This window comes from Garra rufa, chromosome 7 (genome assembly GCF_049309525.1).
Source record: "Garra rufa chromosome 7, GarRuf1.0, whole genome shotgun sequence".
Classification (NCBI taxonomy): Eukaryota; Metazoa; Chordata; class Actinopteri; order Cypriniformes; family Cyprinidae; genus Garra; species Garra rufa.
Genome location: NC_133367.1, coordinates 11,628,650 through 11,647,044, shown reverse-complemented (window position 1 = coordinate 11,647,044; position 18,395 = coordinate 11,628,650). Strand labels below are relative to the sequence as shown.

The 18,395-nt window shown below is 34.6% G+C and overlaps 1 protein-coding gene across 2 annotated transcripts; it reads left to right on the top strand.

The window, feature by feature from the left end:
- Window positions 1-4,507: 4,507 nt before the first annotated feature.
- Window positions 4,508-17,217, top strand: rbbp5 (retinoblastoma binding protein 5). 2 transcript variants are annotated; one of them, XM_073844794.1, is made up of 13 exons: window positions 4,508-4,654; window positions 4,989-5,014; window positions 6,059-6,231; window positions 6,309-6,449; window positions 6,525-6,687; window positions 6,775-6,884; window positions 10,193-10,312; window positions 11,068-11,221; window positions 11,325-11,396; window positions 11,491-11,678; window positions 13,241-13,485; window positions 13,563-13,640; window positions 16,873-17,217. In XM_073844794.1, exons 1-13 carry the CDS (start codon window positions 4,636-4,638, stop codon window positions 16,923-16,925), a joined length of 1,542 nt encoding a protein of 513 aa, XP_073700895.1. In that variant the 5' UTR covers window positions 4,508-4,635; the 3' UTR covers window positions 16,926-17,217. The 2 variants fall into 2 exon arrangements, with proteins under 2 accessions (XP_073700895.1, XP_073700894.1); XM_073844793.1 differs by having other exon boundaries at window positions 13,563-13,712.
- The last annotated feature ends 1,178 nt before the right edge of the window (window positions 17,218-18,395 follow it).

The following is an 18,395-nucleotide window of genomic DNA, read 5'->3' as shown; positions in this document are numbered from 1 at the left end:
CGGAGCTTCGGTGCGTGTTCACGAATCATTCGATTCACATCGGAGCTTCGGTGCGTGTTCACGAATCATTCGATTCACATCGGAGCTTCGGTGCGTGTTCACGAATCATTCGATTCACATCGGAGCTTCGGTGCGTGTTCACGAATCATTCGATTCACATCGGAGCTTCGGTGCGTGTTCACGAATCATTCGATTCACATCGGAGCTTTGGTGCGTGTTCACGAATCATTAGATTCACATCGGAGCTTCGGTGCGTGTTCACGAATCATTCGATTCACATCGGAGCTTCGGTGCGTGTTCACGAATCATTCGATTCACATCGGAGCTTCGGTGCGTGTTCACGAATCATTAGATTCACATCGGAGCTTCGGTGCGTGTTCACGAATCATTCGATTCACATCGGAGCTTCGGTGCGTGTTCACGAATCATTCGATTCACATCGGAGCTTCGGTGCGTGTTCACGAATCATTCGATTCACATCGGAGCTTCGGTGCGTGTTCACGAATCATTCGATTCACATCGGAGCTTCGGTGCGTGTTCACGAATCATTTGATTCACATCGGAGCTTCGGTGCGTGTTCACGAATCATTCGATTCACATCGGAGCTTCGGTGCGTGTTCACGAATCATTCGATTCACATCGGAGCTTCGGTGCGTGTTCACGAATCATTCGATTCACATCGGAGCTTCGGTGCGTGTTCACGAATCATTAGATTCACATCTGAGTTGATTTGAATTATATTAATTATATTAATTCAAATCAACTGTTACAAGTCTTTAATCATAATACTGACAATTACACTTCTTAGCAATTTTAACATAGTAGTAGTAATTGTAATAAATACTTAAATGCTGCTTTAATCATTATTATTATTCATAACAACATTATTACTAAGATTAACATCAACATTTAAACTGTTTACAAGCCAGTGTGCTAATTAGAATACAATTAGAAACAATTATGCTTATTAAACAATTATGCTTAATATAATATTTTACATATCATTGCACTTTAGATGTCTCAATTATATCAATATAATATCAAATAACAACAATTTTTTCCACTCTTGTGCACTTTTTATGTTGCATAAAGACATACAATTTTTTTTAAAAAGCTCATAAGTTTCAAGATTGTGTGATTTACCCATACAAAATAGCATTTTTGCTTAAATATGAACCCCATTTAAGACATTTTCATCATAAAAATTAAAGTTTTAAACGCATTTTCTTGTGTTTTATAACTTGACCCTCTGTACTCAAATTGGGTCATTGCTGTCACAAATTACGTCACAAATTGCCATGGAAACATAATAAAATAAGAAATGTCTTATAATATTTCAAGTTTAATCAAAAAAGTGTTTGTTTTTAATCAAAGGGTCACAGATTCGCACTTTATGTAACCTGTTCGTCTGTTTTTTTTCTCTTTAAAGCACGAAACAAGCTGTGCGATTATAAAACGCCACTCACCTGAGGCGATACTAAAGCAGGGAAATAAGTTTATGTGAGTCCAAGTGATGAAACCATCTCAGAATTGATGAAGAAGCGCCAGAAGAACCACTGCAGACCAGCTCAGTTCACCAAAGTCCACTTACACCGAACCGGGCCAACACAGCGACGGTTTACATAAGGCTCCAGCGCTCTGCGCATGCGCCAACACCACAGAATCCAGCGTGAGCATAGATACTAACACACTAGATCCACCTACGATCTCATTTGTAACGTTTCAAACGTTTTACAAAATTTATTTGCGGGTGCAAATCTTTAAATATTCATTTTAAGTGCATATTGGCTAAATTACGTGTGAAAACGCCGCAAGGTAATCGTTTAATAACTTTGTCAGAACGTGATCTATAGTTATAGCTCTATGCCGCCTGCGTGCCTCTTCGATAAGATACGCCGCTCGTGCCCCACATATGGAGGCCGCTCATTGGCCCGCAATGCAGTGACGTCAAAATATCGCTCTCACGTTTATGCGGCGTGGACGATAAGAGCTTTCCGAGTGACTTTGAAGAGTTTTGAACATTGGAAACCGTTTAGCGAGATTTCAAGATGCGATCCTGCTGTTCGGTTGTCGTTTGTACTCGCTAGTAATGTTATAATAGCCGATTTTCCGATCACCCCTTACCCCGCCTTATTCGCTCATCCGCATTCTGATTGGTCGCGTCCGCAGATACCCGGATGATCACGGGCGCGACTCTATGGGACGCCATTTTGGATCTAAGGTCGTGGTTTCAGTATACGACAGAGAAAAGACCGTAGAGCAGCAGGAAACTGCAAAAATGTTGCCTTCAGCGCTCATGAATTTTTTTTATTTAAAGCTGCTTTAAATGTAACAAATAACATTAATTACACCCTCTATACCAATTCTATTTTAAAAAACGTACCCTTTTAGATTATTCTATATTAATTTACTTACAGATTGTTTCTTAAAAAAATAAAATAAATAACTAACACTGGCTTCTCTGTTCTTGTTGTATTCTATCTATCTATTTTAGGCCTCTAATACTAGCTTGCTTTTCTTTTTTATTCTATCTATTTTCTTTTTATTTATTATAATGAATAAAAGAGACTTGTCATAGCACTTGCTTGTTATTGCTCTTTTGTTGATTTTTAATGCTTCCATTGTCCTCTTTTGTAGTCGCTTTGGATAAAAGCGTCTGCTAAATGTCTAAATGTAAATGTAAATTATAACAATATTTACCTTTTTTTAAACATCAGTGCACTCCTTAGTATATCAGGCTTTGCTGTGGTTGTGCAAGAATTGCTCATTTTTATAGATTATGCTTCACATGTATACTTTAATTGACATTATTTTAGTGTTTTTGTAAATAAAGCTGAGCTTTTGGAAATAAATAGTATTTGTTATTAATATTAAACATCCGCCCTCTGACTGGCGTGACTCTATAGGGCGCCATTTTGGATCTAAAGGGTCGGACGCCATTTTGGATCTGAGGTCGGAGTTTCAGCGTACCGCGGGGAAAAGACCGTAGAATAGCAGGAAACTGTACTAATGTTGCCTTCAGCGCTAATGAAGAAGGGACACTAGAAGAATATTTAAAATCTGCTTTAAATGTAATAAATAATAGCAATTATAATACTATTTACCTTTTTAAATAAATCAGTGTGCTTATTAGTATATCAGGCTTTGCTGTAGTAGTGCAAGAATTGCTCATTTTTATAGATTACGCATCACATGTATACTTTTATTGACATTAAATAATTATTATAGCGTTTTTTTTAATAAAACTGTGCTTTGGAAAGAAAAAAACAATAGTATTTGTTATTAAACATCCGCCCTCTGATTGGTTGCGTCCGCAGACACCTGAGGGGTGTTCCATAAAACAAATTTACCAAATAAGCCAGGCTTATTTTAGTTAGTCTGACTTATTGTCACTTGATTTGGCTCAAAATAAGTCAGACTAACTGAATTAAGCCTGACTTATTTGGTAAACTTGTTTTTTGGAACACCCCCCGGATGATCACAGTCGCGACTCTATGGGACGCCATTTTGGATCTGAGGTCGGAGTTTCAGTTAATCAAAGGGAAAAGGCCGTAGAAAAGCAGGAAACTGTATGAATGTTGCCTTTAGCGCTAATGAAGAAGGGAAAACGATTGAGACGCGGAATTTATCCTAGTGGTTTTCTCATAGCAAACATATTTATGACGTAATTTTACATTTTAAATGAAATAAACGTGTTTTTTTTTTTCATATATTATACATATTAAATGATAAAATATTTATTTTAGATTTTTCTAACTTATGAACGTTTATGTAGTTTTGCCGAAATACAAAACTGTAAAATGCAGTGCTGTCAAACGATTAATCGCATCTGAAATAAAAGTTTTTGTTTATGAGTGTAGTTATATATAAATAATGAAATATATAGAAAGCACATTAAATGCAAAAAAAGTAAAGTGTCTACTTTTAAGGTTTCAAATAAGTTTCCGAAGAATAAAATGTCAACTATGCACAGTACACACATAATATTTAAACAAAAACTTATTTTGGATGCAATTAATCACGATTAATCAGTTGACAGCACTAAAAACCTTTTGGGAATATAATAGTGGGTATATTTGTTTAGTTTTCATCACATTTATTTTATGTACTATGCCTAAATATTGAAATCTGCTGTGTGTTATGTGTTTTTCCTGTAATATTTTGCTACTGCAACACTATAAATCCCATATTTGCTCTACTCTAGAGTTACATCCTATTATAAAGGCTCATATTCATAATTATTTTGCATATACATTTATAATAAGATATTTTCCGCTTTACATCAGACATATTCACTAATTCAGTTAGTTTCGTTTGACTCTTCTTTAACATGTGCTGCTGTTAGCGTTTATGTTTTAATTAAAAAACAACCACTTTCTGATTTTTTACCAATATTAAGCAAAAACTGAGTGAGCAGTGTGATTAATCTTCCACAAGTTAGAGCGTTTCGGTGTGTTTTGTTCAGGCGCTTACTAGGGCGCTTTGTTTTGGGGTCCTTCCTCGCAGCTCCGCGCCAGTCGCGCTGCAGTCGCTGATCGGGAGTGTTTTAATGTTTGCAGTTGTTGCGGATTTTTCAGTCATATTTTAATTTCCCCGCTCGTTAATCTCCGGGATTGTGTTCGTACCGCAGCAGAGATGAATCTGGAGTTGCTCGGTGAGATCTGCTGTTCGGGAGTTAGTTAGCTCTGCGCTAACTGCCGCTAGCCGTCTCTAATGTTTATAAACACTCAATGGAAACTTTTAAAGAACTTATTAATTGTTGTTTAAACTCGAATATTAATAGGAAGCTTTCTGTTTCAGGGTTTATTTAAAGGATGTATTTTATTATATATATTAATATAATTAACGTTCTACCTCTCGGTTCTCTGATATCAACTGTCAGATTAATACATATATTCATTGTTTATGGACTGTGTGAATTAGTTTATTAATAAAGTTGCTGTTAAATAACGTAGTAATTAATCAAAACTGTGTTTATTGCCTTGCAGAATCGTTCGGGCAGAATTATCCAGAGGTACAGTAACAGCATATATAATTTGTTATTTATATTCACGTTTTTACTTTTTTTATATATTTAATTGTGTAATACCGCTTTAAATTGTTGTTGTTTTCCCACAAAAAATCTTAAAAAGTTTTCTCTTTAATGTAATTGCATTTTTGTTTGTGTTTTTCTGAGCAAAAAATAAACATCTTACATTTTCCCCTAATTTATGTAATTCAGTGTAATAATCTTGTCATATTTATGACATTAAAAGACAAATTACTTTCAGCCCAAATACTAATTAGTTGTAATTCTACATTTTTATAGTTTTCCACTACCCTAAGTTTTGTCCATTTGTTAGTAAGAATTGTTTTACTCATTTAAAACACACTAAAATACTCTCTTATTGTTTTATATATTTTAATATGTATAAGTCAGAGTAAGCATGTTGTTTGATTTTTTTCCATAAATATTGTTATGCTGAATGACAGTCTAACATTATTTCAACCTAAGTTTTTATGTTTATTATATATTTAATTATATATACTTGTTTTTGTGTTTCTTATATATGTAATTTTATATATATATATATATATATATATATATATATATATATATATACACACATATATATACACACACACACACACACACATTTTTAATTTAATTATATATTTAGTAAAACGATGTAATTTGTTTACAAAATATATATTTACATTTATTTTACATTTATCTACATATTCTTGTAGCAGTGGCCAAAAATACAATGTATGGGTCAAAATTATTGATTTTGTCCCAAAAAATCATTAGGATATTAAGTAAAGATCATGTTACTTAATATATTTAGTAAATTTCCTACCATAAATATATCAAAACTGAACTTACTTTGATCAGTAATATGCATTGCTAAGAACTTCATTTGGACAACTTTTAAGGCAATTTTCTCAATATTCCTTTTTTTGCGCCCTCAGATTCCAGATTTTCAAAACATTGACTATTATGACTTGTTTTTGTGGCCCTGGGTCTCATATACGTGTATCTAGTATAATCTGTTGTGTTTCTATGTTGTGTGTTCAGGAGGCAGATGGCACTCTGGACTGCATCAGCATGGCTCTGACCTGCACGTTTAACCGCTGGGGGACGCTGCTCGCCGTCGGCTGTAACGATGGACGCATCGTCATCTGGGACTTCCTGACGCGAGGAATCGCCAAAATCATCAGCGCACACATACACCCCGTCTGCTCGCTCAGGTACACACTCTCTCACACAGACTAAACACACTCACGCACACGTATGTGTCGCTCACAGAGTGTGTGTTGTGCTTCAGCTGGAGCAGAGACGGACACAAGCTGGTCAGCGCCTCCACCGACAACATCGTGTCTCAGTGGGACGTCCTGACGGGAGACTGCGACCAGCGCTTCCGCTTCCCCTCGCCCATCCTCAAGCTGCAGTACCACCCCAGAGACATGTGAGTGTCCTCACACTTCCTGTGCAGCACTTGTGACTTCCTGTGAGTGACCGAGAACGTGACTCTGTGTTTCAGGGACAAGGTGCTGGTGTGTCCCATGAAGTCGGCGCCTGTCCTGCTCACACTGTCTGACTCCAAACACGTGGTGCTGCCGGTGGATGACGACTCGGATCTGAACGTGGTGGCAGCGTTCGACCGGCGCGGGGAGTACATCTACACTGGCAATGCCAAAGGAAAGGTCAGAGGTCACACGTGTGTGTGTGTGTGTGTGTGTGTGTGTGTGTGTGTGATTGAGATGGTAGTCTAATAGGTGTGTCTGTTTCAGATTCTGGTGCTAAATACGAACACACAGGACCTAGTGGCGTCGTTCAGAGTGACAACAGGAACCAGCAACACCACCGCCATCAAATCCATCGAGTTTGCACGCAAGGGCAGGTCAGAGAAAACTAATAATTAAACATTTTAAATTAAACAATAGTAATAAACTACGACGGCGCTCAGTGCCATGTTAAAAAAATATATGTGAAAAGATTACGAGATTAAAGTCGAAATGTTTCGAAAATAAGGTCTAAATGTTTCGCGAATAAAGTAAGAGTAAAGTCGGGATACTACGAGAGTAAAGTCGAGATACTGCGAGAGTAAAGTCGAGATACTGTGAGTAAAATCTGGATACTGCGAGAGTAAAGTCGAGATACTGCGAGAGTAAAGTCGAGATACTGCGAGAGTAAAGTCGAGATACTGCGAGAGTAAAGTCGAGATACTGCGAGAGTAAAGTCGAGATACTGCGAGAGTAAAGTCGAGATACTGCGAGAGTAAAGTCGAGATACTGTGAAAGTAAGGTCGGGATACTGCGAGAGTAAAGTCGGAATACTGCGAGAGTAAAGTCACTAGGAGAGTAAAGTCGGGATACTACGAGAGTAAAGTCAAAATACTAGGTGAGTTAAGTCAAAATACTGCGAGAGTAAAGTCGGAATACTAGGAGAGTAAAGTCGGAATACTACGAGAGTAAAGTCGGAATATTAGGAGAGTAAAGTCAAAATACTGTGAGAGTAAAGTCGGAATACTAGGAGAGTAAAGTCGGAATACTACGAGAGTAAAGTCGGAATATTAGGAGAGTAAAGTCAAAATACTGTGAGAGTAAAGTCGGAATACTAGGAGAGTAAAGTCGGAATACTAGGAGAGTAAAGTCAAAATACTGTGAGAGTAAAGTCGGAATACTAGGAGAGTAAAGTCGGAATACTAGGAGAGTAAAGTCGGAATATTAGGAGAGTAAAGTCGGGATACTACGAGAGTAAAGTCGGAATACTAGGAGAGTAAAGTCGGAATACTAGGAGAGTAAAGTCGGAATACTAGGAGAGTAAAGTCGGAATACTGCGAGAGTAAAGTCGGAATACTGCGAGAGTAAAGTCGGAATACTGCGAAAGTAAAGTCGGAATACTGCGAGAGTAAAGTCGGAATACTAGGAGAGTAAAGTCGGAATATTAGGAGAGTAAAGTCGGGATACTACGAGAGTAAAGTCGGAATACTAGGAGAGTAAAGTCGGAATACTAGGAGAGTAAAGTCAAAATACTGTGAGAGTAAAGTCGGAATACTTGGAGAGTAAAGTCGGAATACTGCGAGAGTAAAGTCGGAATACTGCGAGATAAAAGTCACTAGGAGAGTAAAGTCGGGATACTACGAGAGTAAAGTCAAAATACTAGGTGAGTTAAGTCAAAATACTGCGAGAGTAAAGTCGGAATACTAGGAGAGTAAAGTCGGAATACTAGGAGAGTAAAGTCAAAATACTACGAGAGTAAAGTCAAAATACTACGAGAGTAAAGTCAAAATACTGCGAGAGTAAAGTCGGAATACTAGGAGAGTGAAGTCGGAATACTAGGAGAGTAAAGTCGGAATGCTGTGAGAGTAAAGTCGGAATGCTGTGAGAGTAAAGTCGGAATACTAGGAGAGTAAAGTCGGAATGCTGTGAGAGTAAAGTCAAAATACTACGAGAGTAAAGTCAAAATACTGCGAGAGTAAAGTCGGAATACTAGGAGAGTAAAGTCGGAATGCTGTGAGAGTAAAGTCAAAATACTACGAGAGTAAAGTCAAAATACTGCGAGAGTAAAGTCGGAATACTAGGAGAGTAAAGTCGGAATACTAGGAGAGTAAAGTCGGAATGCTGTGAGAGTAAAGTCAAAATACTACGAGAGTAAAGTCAAAATACTGCGAGAGTAAAGTCAAAATACTGCGAGAGTAAAGTCAAAATACTGCGAGAGTAAAGTCGGAATACTAGGAGAGTAAAGTCGGAATACTAGGAGAGTAAAGTCAAAATACTGCGAGAGTAAAGTCGGAATACTAGGAGAGTAAAGTCGGAATACTAGGAGAGTAAAGTCGGAATGCTGTGAGAGTAAAGTCGGAATACTAGGAGAGTAAAGTCGGAATACTACGAGAGTAAAGTCGGAATGCTGTGAGAGTAAAGTCAAAATACTACGAGAGTAAAGTCAAAATACTGCGAGAGTAAAGTCGGAATACTAGGAGAGTAAAGTCGGAATACTAGGAGAGTAAAGTCAAAATACTGCGAGAGTAAAGTCGGAATACTAGGAGAGTAAAGTCGGAATACTAGGAGAGTAAAGTCGGAATACTAGGAGAGTAAAGTCGGAATACTAGGAGAGTAAAGTCGGAATACTAGGAGAGTAAAGTCGGAATACTAGGAGAGTAAAGTCGGAATACTAGGAGAGTAAAGTCGGAATACTAGGAGAGTAAAGTCAAAATACTAGGAGAGTAAAGTCGGAATACTAGGAGAGTAAAGTCGGAATACTAGGAGAGTAAAGTCAAAATACTAGGAGAGTAAAGTCGGAATACTAGGAGAGTAAAGTCGGAATACTAGGAGAGTAAAGTCAAAATACTAGGAGAGTAAAGTCGGAATGCTGTGAGAGTAAAGTCAAAATACTAGGAGAGTAAAGTCGGAATACTACGTGAGTAAAGTCGGAATACTAGGAGAGTAAAGTCAAAATACTAGGAGAGTAAAGTCGGAATACTAGGAGAGTAAAGTCAAAATACTAGGAGAGTAAAGTCGGAATGCTGTGAGAGTAAAGTCAAAATACTAGGAGAGTAAAGTCGGAATACTAGGAGAGTAAAGTCAAAATACTAGGAGAGTAAAGTCGGAATACTAGGAGAGTAAAGTCGGAATACTAGGAGAGTAAAGTCAAAATACTAGGAGAGTAAAGTCGGAATACTAGGAGAGTAAAGTCGGAATACTAGGAGAGTAAAGTCAAAATACTAGGAGAGTAAAGTCGGAATGCTGTGAGAGTAAAGTCAAAATACTAGGAGAGTAAAGTCGGAATGCTGTGAGAGTAAAGTCAAAATACTACGAGAGTAAAGTCAAAATACTGCGAGAGTAAAGTCAAAATACTACGAGAGTAAAGTCAAAATACTGCGAGAGTAAAGTCGGAATACTAGGAGAGTAAAGTCAAAATACTGCGAGAGTAAAGTCGGAATACTAGGAGAGTGAAGTCGGGATACTGCAAGAGTAAGGTCGAAATGTTTTGAGAATTTAAATTAGTAGAATGAAAGTTATAATATTTTGAGTATAGCCAATATTACGCATGCAAAGACCCGGACTGAGAGTATTTCGACTTTATTTTCCTAGTATTTTGATTTTTTTTATCACTATCTATCACTTTTTTTTTTATACGAGGATAAATTTTGCTTCAGTTTTTAACAGTATTTTGAGTGTATTTCCGTACCATCCTCTCGTCCCGCAGCTGTTTTCTCATCAACACGGCAGACCGCATCATCCGCGTGTACGACGGCCGAGAAATCCTGACGTGTGGCAGAGACGGAGAACCCGAACCCATGCAGAAACTACAGGACTTGGTCAACAGGTGTGTGTTTAATTGTTTGTTTGTTTAATTGTTTGATCATTATTTATTAGTGTGAATCAAATGATTCGCGCTCCAAAGTCCCAATCTGAATCAAATGATTCGCCAACCGCTCCAAAGCCCCGAAATTAATCAAATGATTCGCAAACTGTACTGAAGTCCCGAAATGAATCAAATGATTCGCGATCTGTGCTTCAATGTCCTGAAATGAATCAAATGATTCACGAACTGTACTGAAGTCCCGAAATGAATCAAATGATTCACGAACCGTACTGAAGTCCCGAAATGAATCAAATGATTCGCGATCTGTGCTTCAATGTCCCGAAATGAATCAAATGATTCGCAAACTGTACTGAAGTCCTGAAATGAATCAAATGATTTGCAAACTGTACTGAAGTCCCAAAATGAATCAATTGATTCACGAACTGTACTGAAGTCCCGAAATGAATCAAATGATTCGCAAACTGTACAAATCAAAATGATTCGTGATCCAATTGGAGCTCGTTGAACTAGTATATCACTTTGAGAAGCAATGGTTTAACTCATTTTGAGTTTTGACAAGCTCTGTTTTAACCATCACTGGATGTGTTTTTCAAAATCATTACAAGTAATTTCGAAATTCAAAAATTTTGATCTTTGTTTTGCTAGTGAATTTGTAGCTTAATTCACTATGTTTGCCTTTGATTGAGCTGCAGTTCAGTTGCTGACAGTTCAAATAAATAAAAAAAGAGGGTAAACATGATGTGTCTGTGTTTCAGGACGCCGTGGAAGCGCTGCTGTTTTTCGGGTGACGGCGAGTATATCGTGGCAGGATCGGCGCGGCAGCACGCGCTCTACATCTGGGAGAAGAGCATCGGGAACTTGGTGAAGATCCTCCACGGGACGCGAGGAGAGCTGCTGCTGGACGTCGCCGTACGTTCTTACTCTATTACCATTCATTCAGATACTCCAGATTTGATTCATATTCTTAATTAGGTTTAGTGCTCATGTTGTTATTGTAACTGGTGTGTTTCAGTGGCATCCGGTGCGGCCGATCATCGCCTCCATCTCCAGCGGCGTGGTGTCCATCTGGGCCCAGAACCAAGTGGTGAGACGACTCGAGACAGCAGCTCAACTCAAAACCTGTCTCTGGTGTTAAACAGACTGCAGTCACTGACGAGGTTTTGCTTGTGTCTCTGCAGGAGAACTGGAGCGCGTTTGCGCCAGACTTTAAAGAGCTGGATGAGAACGTGGAGTATGAGGAGAGAGAATCAGAGTTTGACATCGAGGACGAGGACAAGAGCGAACCTGAGCAGACCGGTGCGGACGCTGCTGAAGACGAGGAGGTGGACGTCACGTCAGTTGATCCTATCCCAGCATTCTGCAGCAGGTCAATCACGCTAAACTATACAACTATAAATCATACTGGATGCTGGATACAAATAACGAGTCGAGTACTAGTTCTACAGAGTATCCAAATTAACTTCTATGTCAAACAGATAATGCTAAATGCTTCTCGTTATATTTTTGTTGTTCGTTTTACTTTTACTTTTTTTTTTACATTACTTTTTTTTAACATTAATTTTAGTATTATCATATAAAGTTTCATGTGTAATAGCTTTTAGGTTTTTCTAAAAATGTTGATTAAAACTGGGAAAAATCCCATAGACTTACACTGAGGGAATGTTCAAGCGATCAACACTATTCAAACTCCAACTGTCAAAATTCAAACTCCAACTGACAAAATTCAAACTTCAACTGTCAAAATTCAAATTGCAACTGTCAAAACTCCCACAATCCCTTGAGACTCAATCAAACTTCCCTTCAATCAACTATATTTATAATACATTTAAACTATCTATCTATCCAAGGCTAGCAACTAGAAACAGGCTAGTAACTTGTTAATCATGCTAACAAGAGGCTACTAATGGTAACATCATGCTAGCAACATTATAGTCAAGTTAGGAACAGGCTAATCATGTTAGAAACATGCTAGAAACAGACTGATGACATGCTAGTAACATGCAAATAACTTATTAATCATGTTAACAACATTCCAATCATGCTAGCAACAGGCTAATTATATTAGAAACATGTTAGAAACAGGATAACGACATGCTAATCATGCTAGTAACATGCTAATAGCTTGTTTTTCGTGATAGAAACATGTTAGAAACACGCTAACAACACGCTAATCATGCTACTAACATGCTAATAGCTTGTTTTTCATGATAGAAACATGTTAGAAACAGGCTAACAACATGCTAATTAGGGTAAAACATGTTAATCATGCTAGTAACAGGCTAATCTTGTTAGAAACAGGCTAACATAATGCTAGTAACGTGTTAATAACTTGGTAATCATGTTAGTAACATGTTTACAACATGCTAATCATGTTAGAAATAGGCTAACAACATGTTAATCATGCTAGAAACATGTTAACAACATGCTAATTATGCTAGCAACATGCTAGTGCCTTGTTAATCATCTTAGAAACATGTTAGCTACACTCTATTGGCATGTTAATCATATTACAAACATGCTAGCGACATGCTAATCATGCTAGAAACATGCTACTTACTTGCTAATCATGCTAACAGCAAGCTACAAATGTTAAATAAGCTAGAAACATGCTAGCAACATGCTAAAACAAGCTATATATCCATTTATCCTTTCATCCGTCGGACAGACAGTATTTCCTTCTAAACATTCAAGCTTTAAGCTTTAATCTTTTTCTACAGTTTCTAAAACTTTTTCAAGCTAACTTTTTTTTTGTAGATTTTATTATACAGTTAATTTGTACTTTTTTGTTCATATAATAATATGATTACTTTCACATTCAGAAAAATACATTTTTGCGTTTATTCGCTAAATTTTGCGAAAAGTGATTGCTGCATCAATATTCTCTCTCAGTAAATTTATATTCCAAGTGTGTTTTTACGTTGTTTGCAGCGACGAGGAGCTGGAGGACTACAAAGCGCTGTTGTATTTGCCCATCGCTCCAGAAGTGGAGGACCCTGAGGAGAATCCGTTCGGTCCTCCGCCGGACGCCGCGGGTCAGAACGCCACGCCCGACGATGGCTCCGCCCACAGCGGCCCCGGAGACAAAAAACAGCGGCAGCCCTCGTCTGACGGAGGCCCGCCCAAGAAGAAGATCCGCACCACCACCATCGAGCTGCAGGGCGTCCCCAGCGACGGTAAGAGAGTCGCTCGCTAACATCGCCGCGCTGGCGCTGATGTCACTTCCTCTGACGGCTGCGTTTGTGTCCCGCAGAGGTGCATCCGCTGCTGGGCGTGAAGGGCGACAGTAAGTCGAAGAAGAAGGCGGCGGGGCGGCCCAAGGGATCTAAAGGTAAAGACAAAGACTCTCCGTTCAGACCCAAAGTGTGCCGGGACAGAGCGGAGGGGCTGGTGGGGACGCCAGGTAAGATGACCTTTGACCCCGGGGTCCCGCCCGGCTCCGGCGCGGCTTGAGCTCCGCTGTGATTGGCTGCTTCCCGCTTGCCTTCCTGTCCTTCCTGCTCTGACCGAGTCCGTGTGCGAGCGAATGCTTCAGGTCTGCTGTCCCCCCCCGAGCAATCCCATCATGCCCTGCGGCAGAACTCACCTACTAAACCCGGCCTAGACTTTCAGTCAAGATACTAAACCAAAACAAAGACCGCAATTGGTGACGCTTCAATCGTATTATTATTAGTAAAATTAGTTTTGAATGATAATTCTTAGAAGATTCAGATTCAAATGTGAATCAAGTTGAGCGATTCAGTAAAAGAATCAGTTCAAAAGAGTCATTTGTTTGTGAATTGGACCAATGCAGCAGGATTATTTATTTAATTAGAAATTATACATTTATTTATATAGTATTTTGTTTTTATGTTTTTAATTAATGTTTTATAATTTAATGTTAAATATTTTTTTTTTGTTTTAATTAATATTTTGATGTATTCAAAGTATTTATATTTTTAGTATTATTTATTATTTGTTTATTATTGTAGTTTTATAGTATTGTTTTTTTAGTTTAATGCTAAATATATATATTTTAATTATTCATTTGATGTATTCATAAAGTATTTTATATTTTAAGTTTTATTTATTATAAATGTATGTTTATTATTGTAGTTTTAGAGTACTATTGCTTTTTATAGTTTAATGTTAAATATTTTCATGTATTTGTAAATTATTTTACATTTTTAGTATTATTTATTTATGTTTATTATTGTAATTTTATAGTATTATTGTTTTTTAGATTACATTTTTATTTAAAGGAATATTTTTGTGTATTAGTAAAGTATTTTACTTTAGTTTTAGTATTATTTTTTTATAAATTATACATTTATTTGTTTGTTATTGTAGTTTTATAGTATTATTATTGTTTTTATAGTTTATTGTTAAACGTTTTTAATTTAACTTAATATTTTTCTGTATTCATAAAATATTTAATATTTGTGTTAATTATACGTTATACATTTATTTGTTTATTATTCTAGTTTTATAGCACTATTGTTGTTTCATAGCTTAATGCAAAATATTTTATTTAAATATTTTTATGTATTCATAAGGTATTATATATTTTTTGTATTATTTATTATAAATTATACATCTATTTGTTTATTGTAGTTTTATAGTATTTTTTTTATAGTTTAATGCTAATTTTTTTTATTGAAATTAATATTTTTATATATTCATAAAATATTTTATATTTTTATAATTATTTATATACATTTTATCATATTTATTCATATTTTTATATTTTGTTTTGTTTAACATATTCATAATTCTTATTTTATTTTGTTAAATTCAATTTAAATCATATTCATATACTTTGGTAGTATTTATAAATATTAAAATTTTATAGTTTTTTATATTGGGGGTTTTTATGTTTTTTATTTAATTTGTTTATTAAAACTATTTTATTTGTTTAATTCTAGGTTTGGCCGTTTTGTTTTCTATATTTGCATTATAAAAACTTTTAGTAATTTTAATTATATATATATATATATATATATATATATATATATATATATATATATAATTTATTTACTTTTGTTGTATTAATATTTTATTTTGTTCAATATATATACATTTTTTATATTATATTATGTTTTCATTTAAATTATTTTATTTATTTAATTCTAGGTTTGGTCTTTTTTTTTTGTGCTTTTATAAATTTCATTATAAAAACGTTTCACCTTAAGTGATTTTAATATTTTTTTAAACTTACAGAAAACAAACTTATGTCACCATATCTAAATTCATGTAATATTTAATGTTAAATATTTTTCATTAATTAATCAATATTTGTATACATTCATAAAGTGTTTTATATTGTTTACATTAATATTTAATATTATATAATCCATTTATTTTTGTAATATTTATTCATATTTTATTTTGTTAAATATATATATATATTTTTTTCAATTATATTATGTTTTAATTTAAATGATATTATATTTATTTAATTCTAGGTTTGGCCATTTTGTTTTGTGCTTTTATAATTTTAATTATAAAAACGTTTTACCTTATTTTAAAGTAAGTAATTTTATTACTTTTTTATATATATATAACTTTGTAGAATGTATTATTTTTATTTTATTAAATATATTATTTTTTTTATTATATTATGTTTTAATTAAAATTATATTATATTTATTTAATTCTAGGTTATTTATTATTAAAATTATATTATATTTATTTAATTCTAGGTTTTTTATTATTTATTAGGTTATTTATATAATTTTAGATTTGGCCATTTTGTTTTGTGCTTTCGTAATTTTGTTTTAGTAATTTTTATGTTTTTTTTTTTACATAAACATATTTAACATAATTTCACGTCACCATGTCTAAAGGCATTTTTATATATTCATATTTTAAATTGTTTTCAATTTTACATTTAAGTTTGATTTATTTTTATACTTTTATAATGTTTATTAATATTTTAATATTTTATTTTGTTTACATTGATATTTCATATATATCTATATATATATATATATATATATATATATATATATATATATATATATATATATATATATATATATATGAAATATCAATGTTTATATATTTACTTTTGTAGTATTTATTAATATTATATTTGATATCAATATATGATATTTTATATTATATTATGTTTTAATTTAAATTATATTATTGATTTAATTCTAGGTTATTTATTTAATTTTAGATTTGGCTATTTTCATTTACGCTTTTGTTTGAGCAATTTTAAAGTTTTTTTTTTTTTTTTTTTAGCTAAACAGCAACTTATTTTATTTTACGTCACCATGTCTAACTTTTCTTTATTTATTTTTTATATATATAATATTTAGATTATATTTCAGCTTTATTTTTAATTAGCACAAATGATTTTTAGTAATTTGTTCGCTTCTTTGAAGCATGCAAATGATTCGCTTGCGATCGAATATGCAAATTTATTTATTAGCTTTGTTGCAGATTTGCATTGCTTTGTGGCTTCGCTCTTTGGGCTTTACGTTGACCTGAAGGATTTAACGATGTGTTTTATTCATGAAAATATTCATTTTTATATTGGTTTGTTTAATATAACCATACAAATGCTATTCTTTCAGGAAATTTGGTCGCAGCAGCGTACAAGCAGCACGAGGTTCAGGGTTTGGACTGAAGCTGAAGGCTGGCGCCCCCTGTCTGTTTGGATGAACGATAACGCTCTTTTTATGGACTTTATGGACTATATTTGTGTTGTATTATTACAGAAGGATGTCACAGCTCGACGTCGCCGCAGTTTGAAGCCCGTCTGATCAGTTTCCTCGGATAGAGAGAGTGATAGGAAGAGGGGATCGTGTATTTTTTATTTAGAGTAGATGGATCTGTCTCTGTGTACAAGCACTAGTTGGGTCAGATGTCTTATATTTGTTTTGTGTTCAGTTTTTTTCCTGAAACTGGTCGTGTTTTTTATACATATTAAACCAGTTTTGTTTTTTGAGAGTGGTTTCTGTCTGTAAAATGTGTTTTGGTACGAGTTATTAACGACATCGGTGGAATATCTCGGACCGAACGTCCGCCATTTTGTTTCTTGCGCTGCCAGTTTCCGTCCAGCAGGAGGCGTCCGCGGCACACGAATGGAAAAGGAGCAAGAGAAAGACATTTTTCTGTTATTCGGTTCCATTTTGTGCTTTTCTACTGTTGGATTCCATTTTGTGTTTCTGTGTTTTATTCACAAACATCTAAAGAGTGAAGATGAGACAAAAGTAGGTGAACATCTGAGAGACTAAACTTCCTGAGTGAAGTCACCTGCTGCTAATCACTATTGAGACTCAAAACATAGCAGTTACTCACATGATGCTTTGATAACTGTCTCGAAATTGAATGAAAGCCAAATTTTACCAGGTAAGAAAAATAATAATTCGTTAGTAAATCATAATCATGAGATTAAAAATCTAAATTATAAATTTAAAAGTCAAAAACGTCATGCTAAGTCTTAATTGTGAGATTTTTCAAAGTGATATAGTAAGTTTTGCCTGTTTTACCTCATAATTATGACTTCGTGTGTAATAATTTTTACTTTTAAAGTCATAATTCTGACTTTTTATCTCATAATTATGATTTGGTATGACTTAACATCATAATTTAGTTAAGTCATGATTTCTTTTTTTTCAAGCCACAGGATTGACTTTTTACCTCATGGTCATGATTTATGTCATCATTTCAAAGTCATAATTTCGATTTAGTATGTCAATTTCGATCTTTAAATTCATGATTTATGTAAAATTAGATATGATTTTCATATTGCCTCAAAATCGGCTATTAATGTCATAATTGGACATTCAAAGTCATAATTTGCGTAATATAATTGTGACTTTTTAAAAGCATTTTTACGTGGTGGAAATAGGCTTTAAATTTGGATAAATATGAATTAAGGAATTGTTTTTTCTGCTCTTTAAAAACAGTCTCTATAAAAACAATGTAATATTCACAAACGATAGGAAACTCGTTCAAAATGTGAGGGAAAACTAAGCGCGGGATTTTATTCGCGCCATTCAGAGACCGCTAGTTTTTTAATTAAATAAAGGTCTGTCGTCATGACAGATTTCACTTACTAACGCCCACTTAAATAACATTACAAAAAAACCTC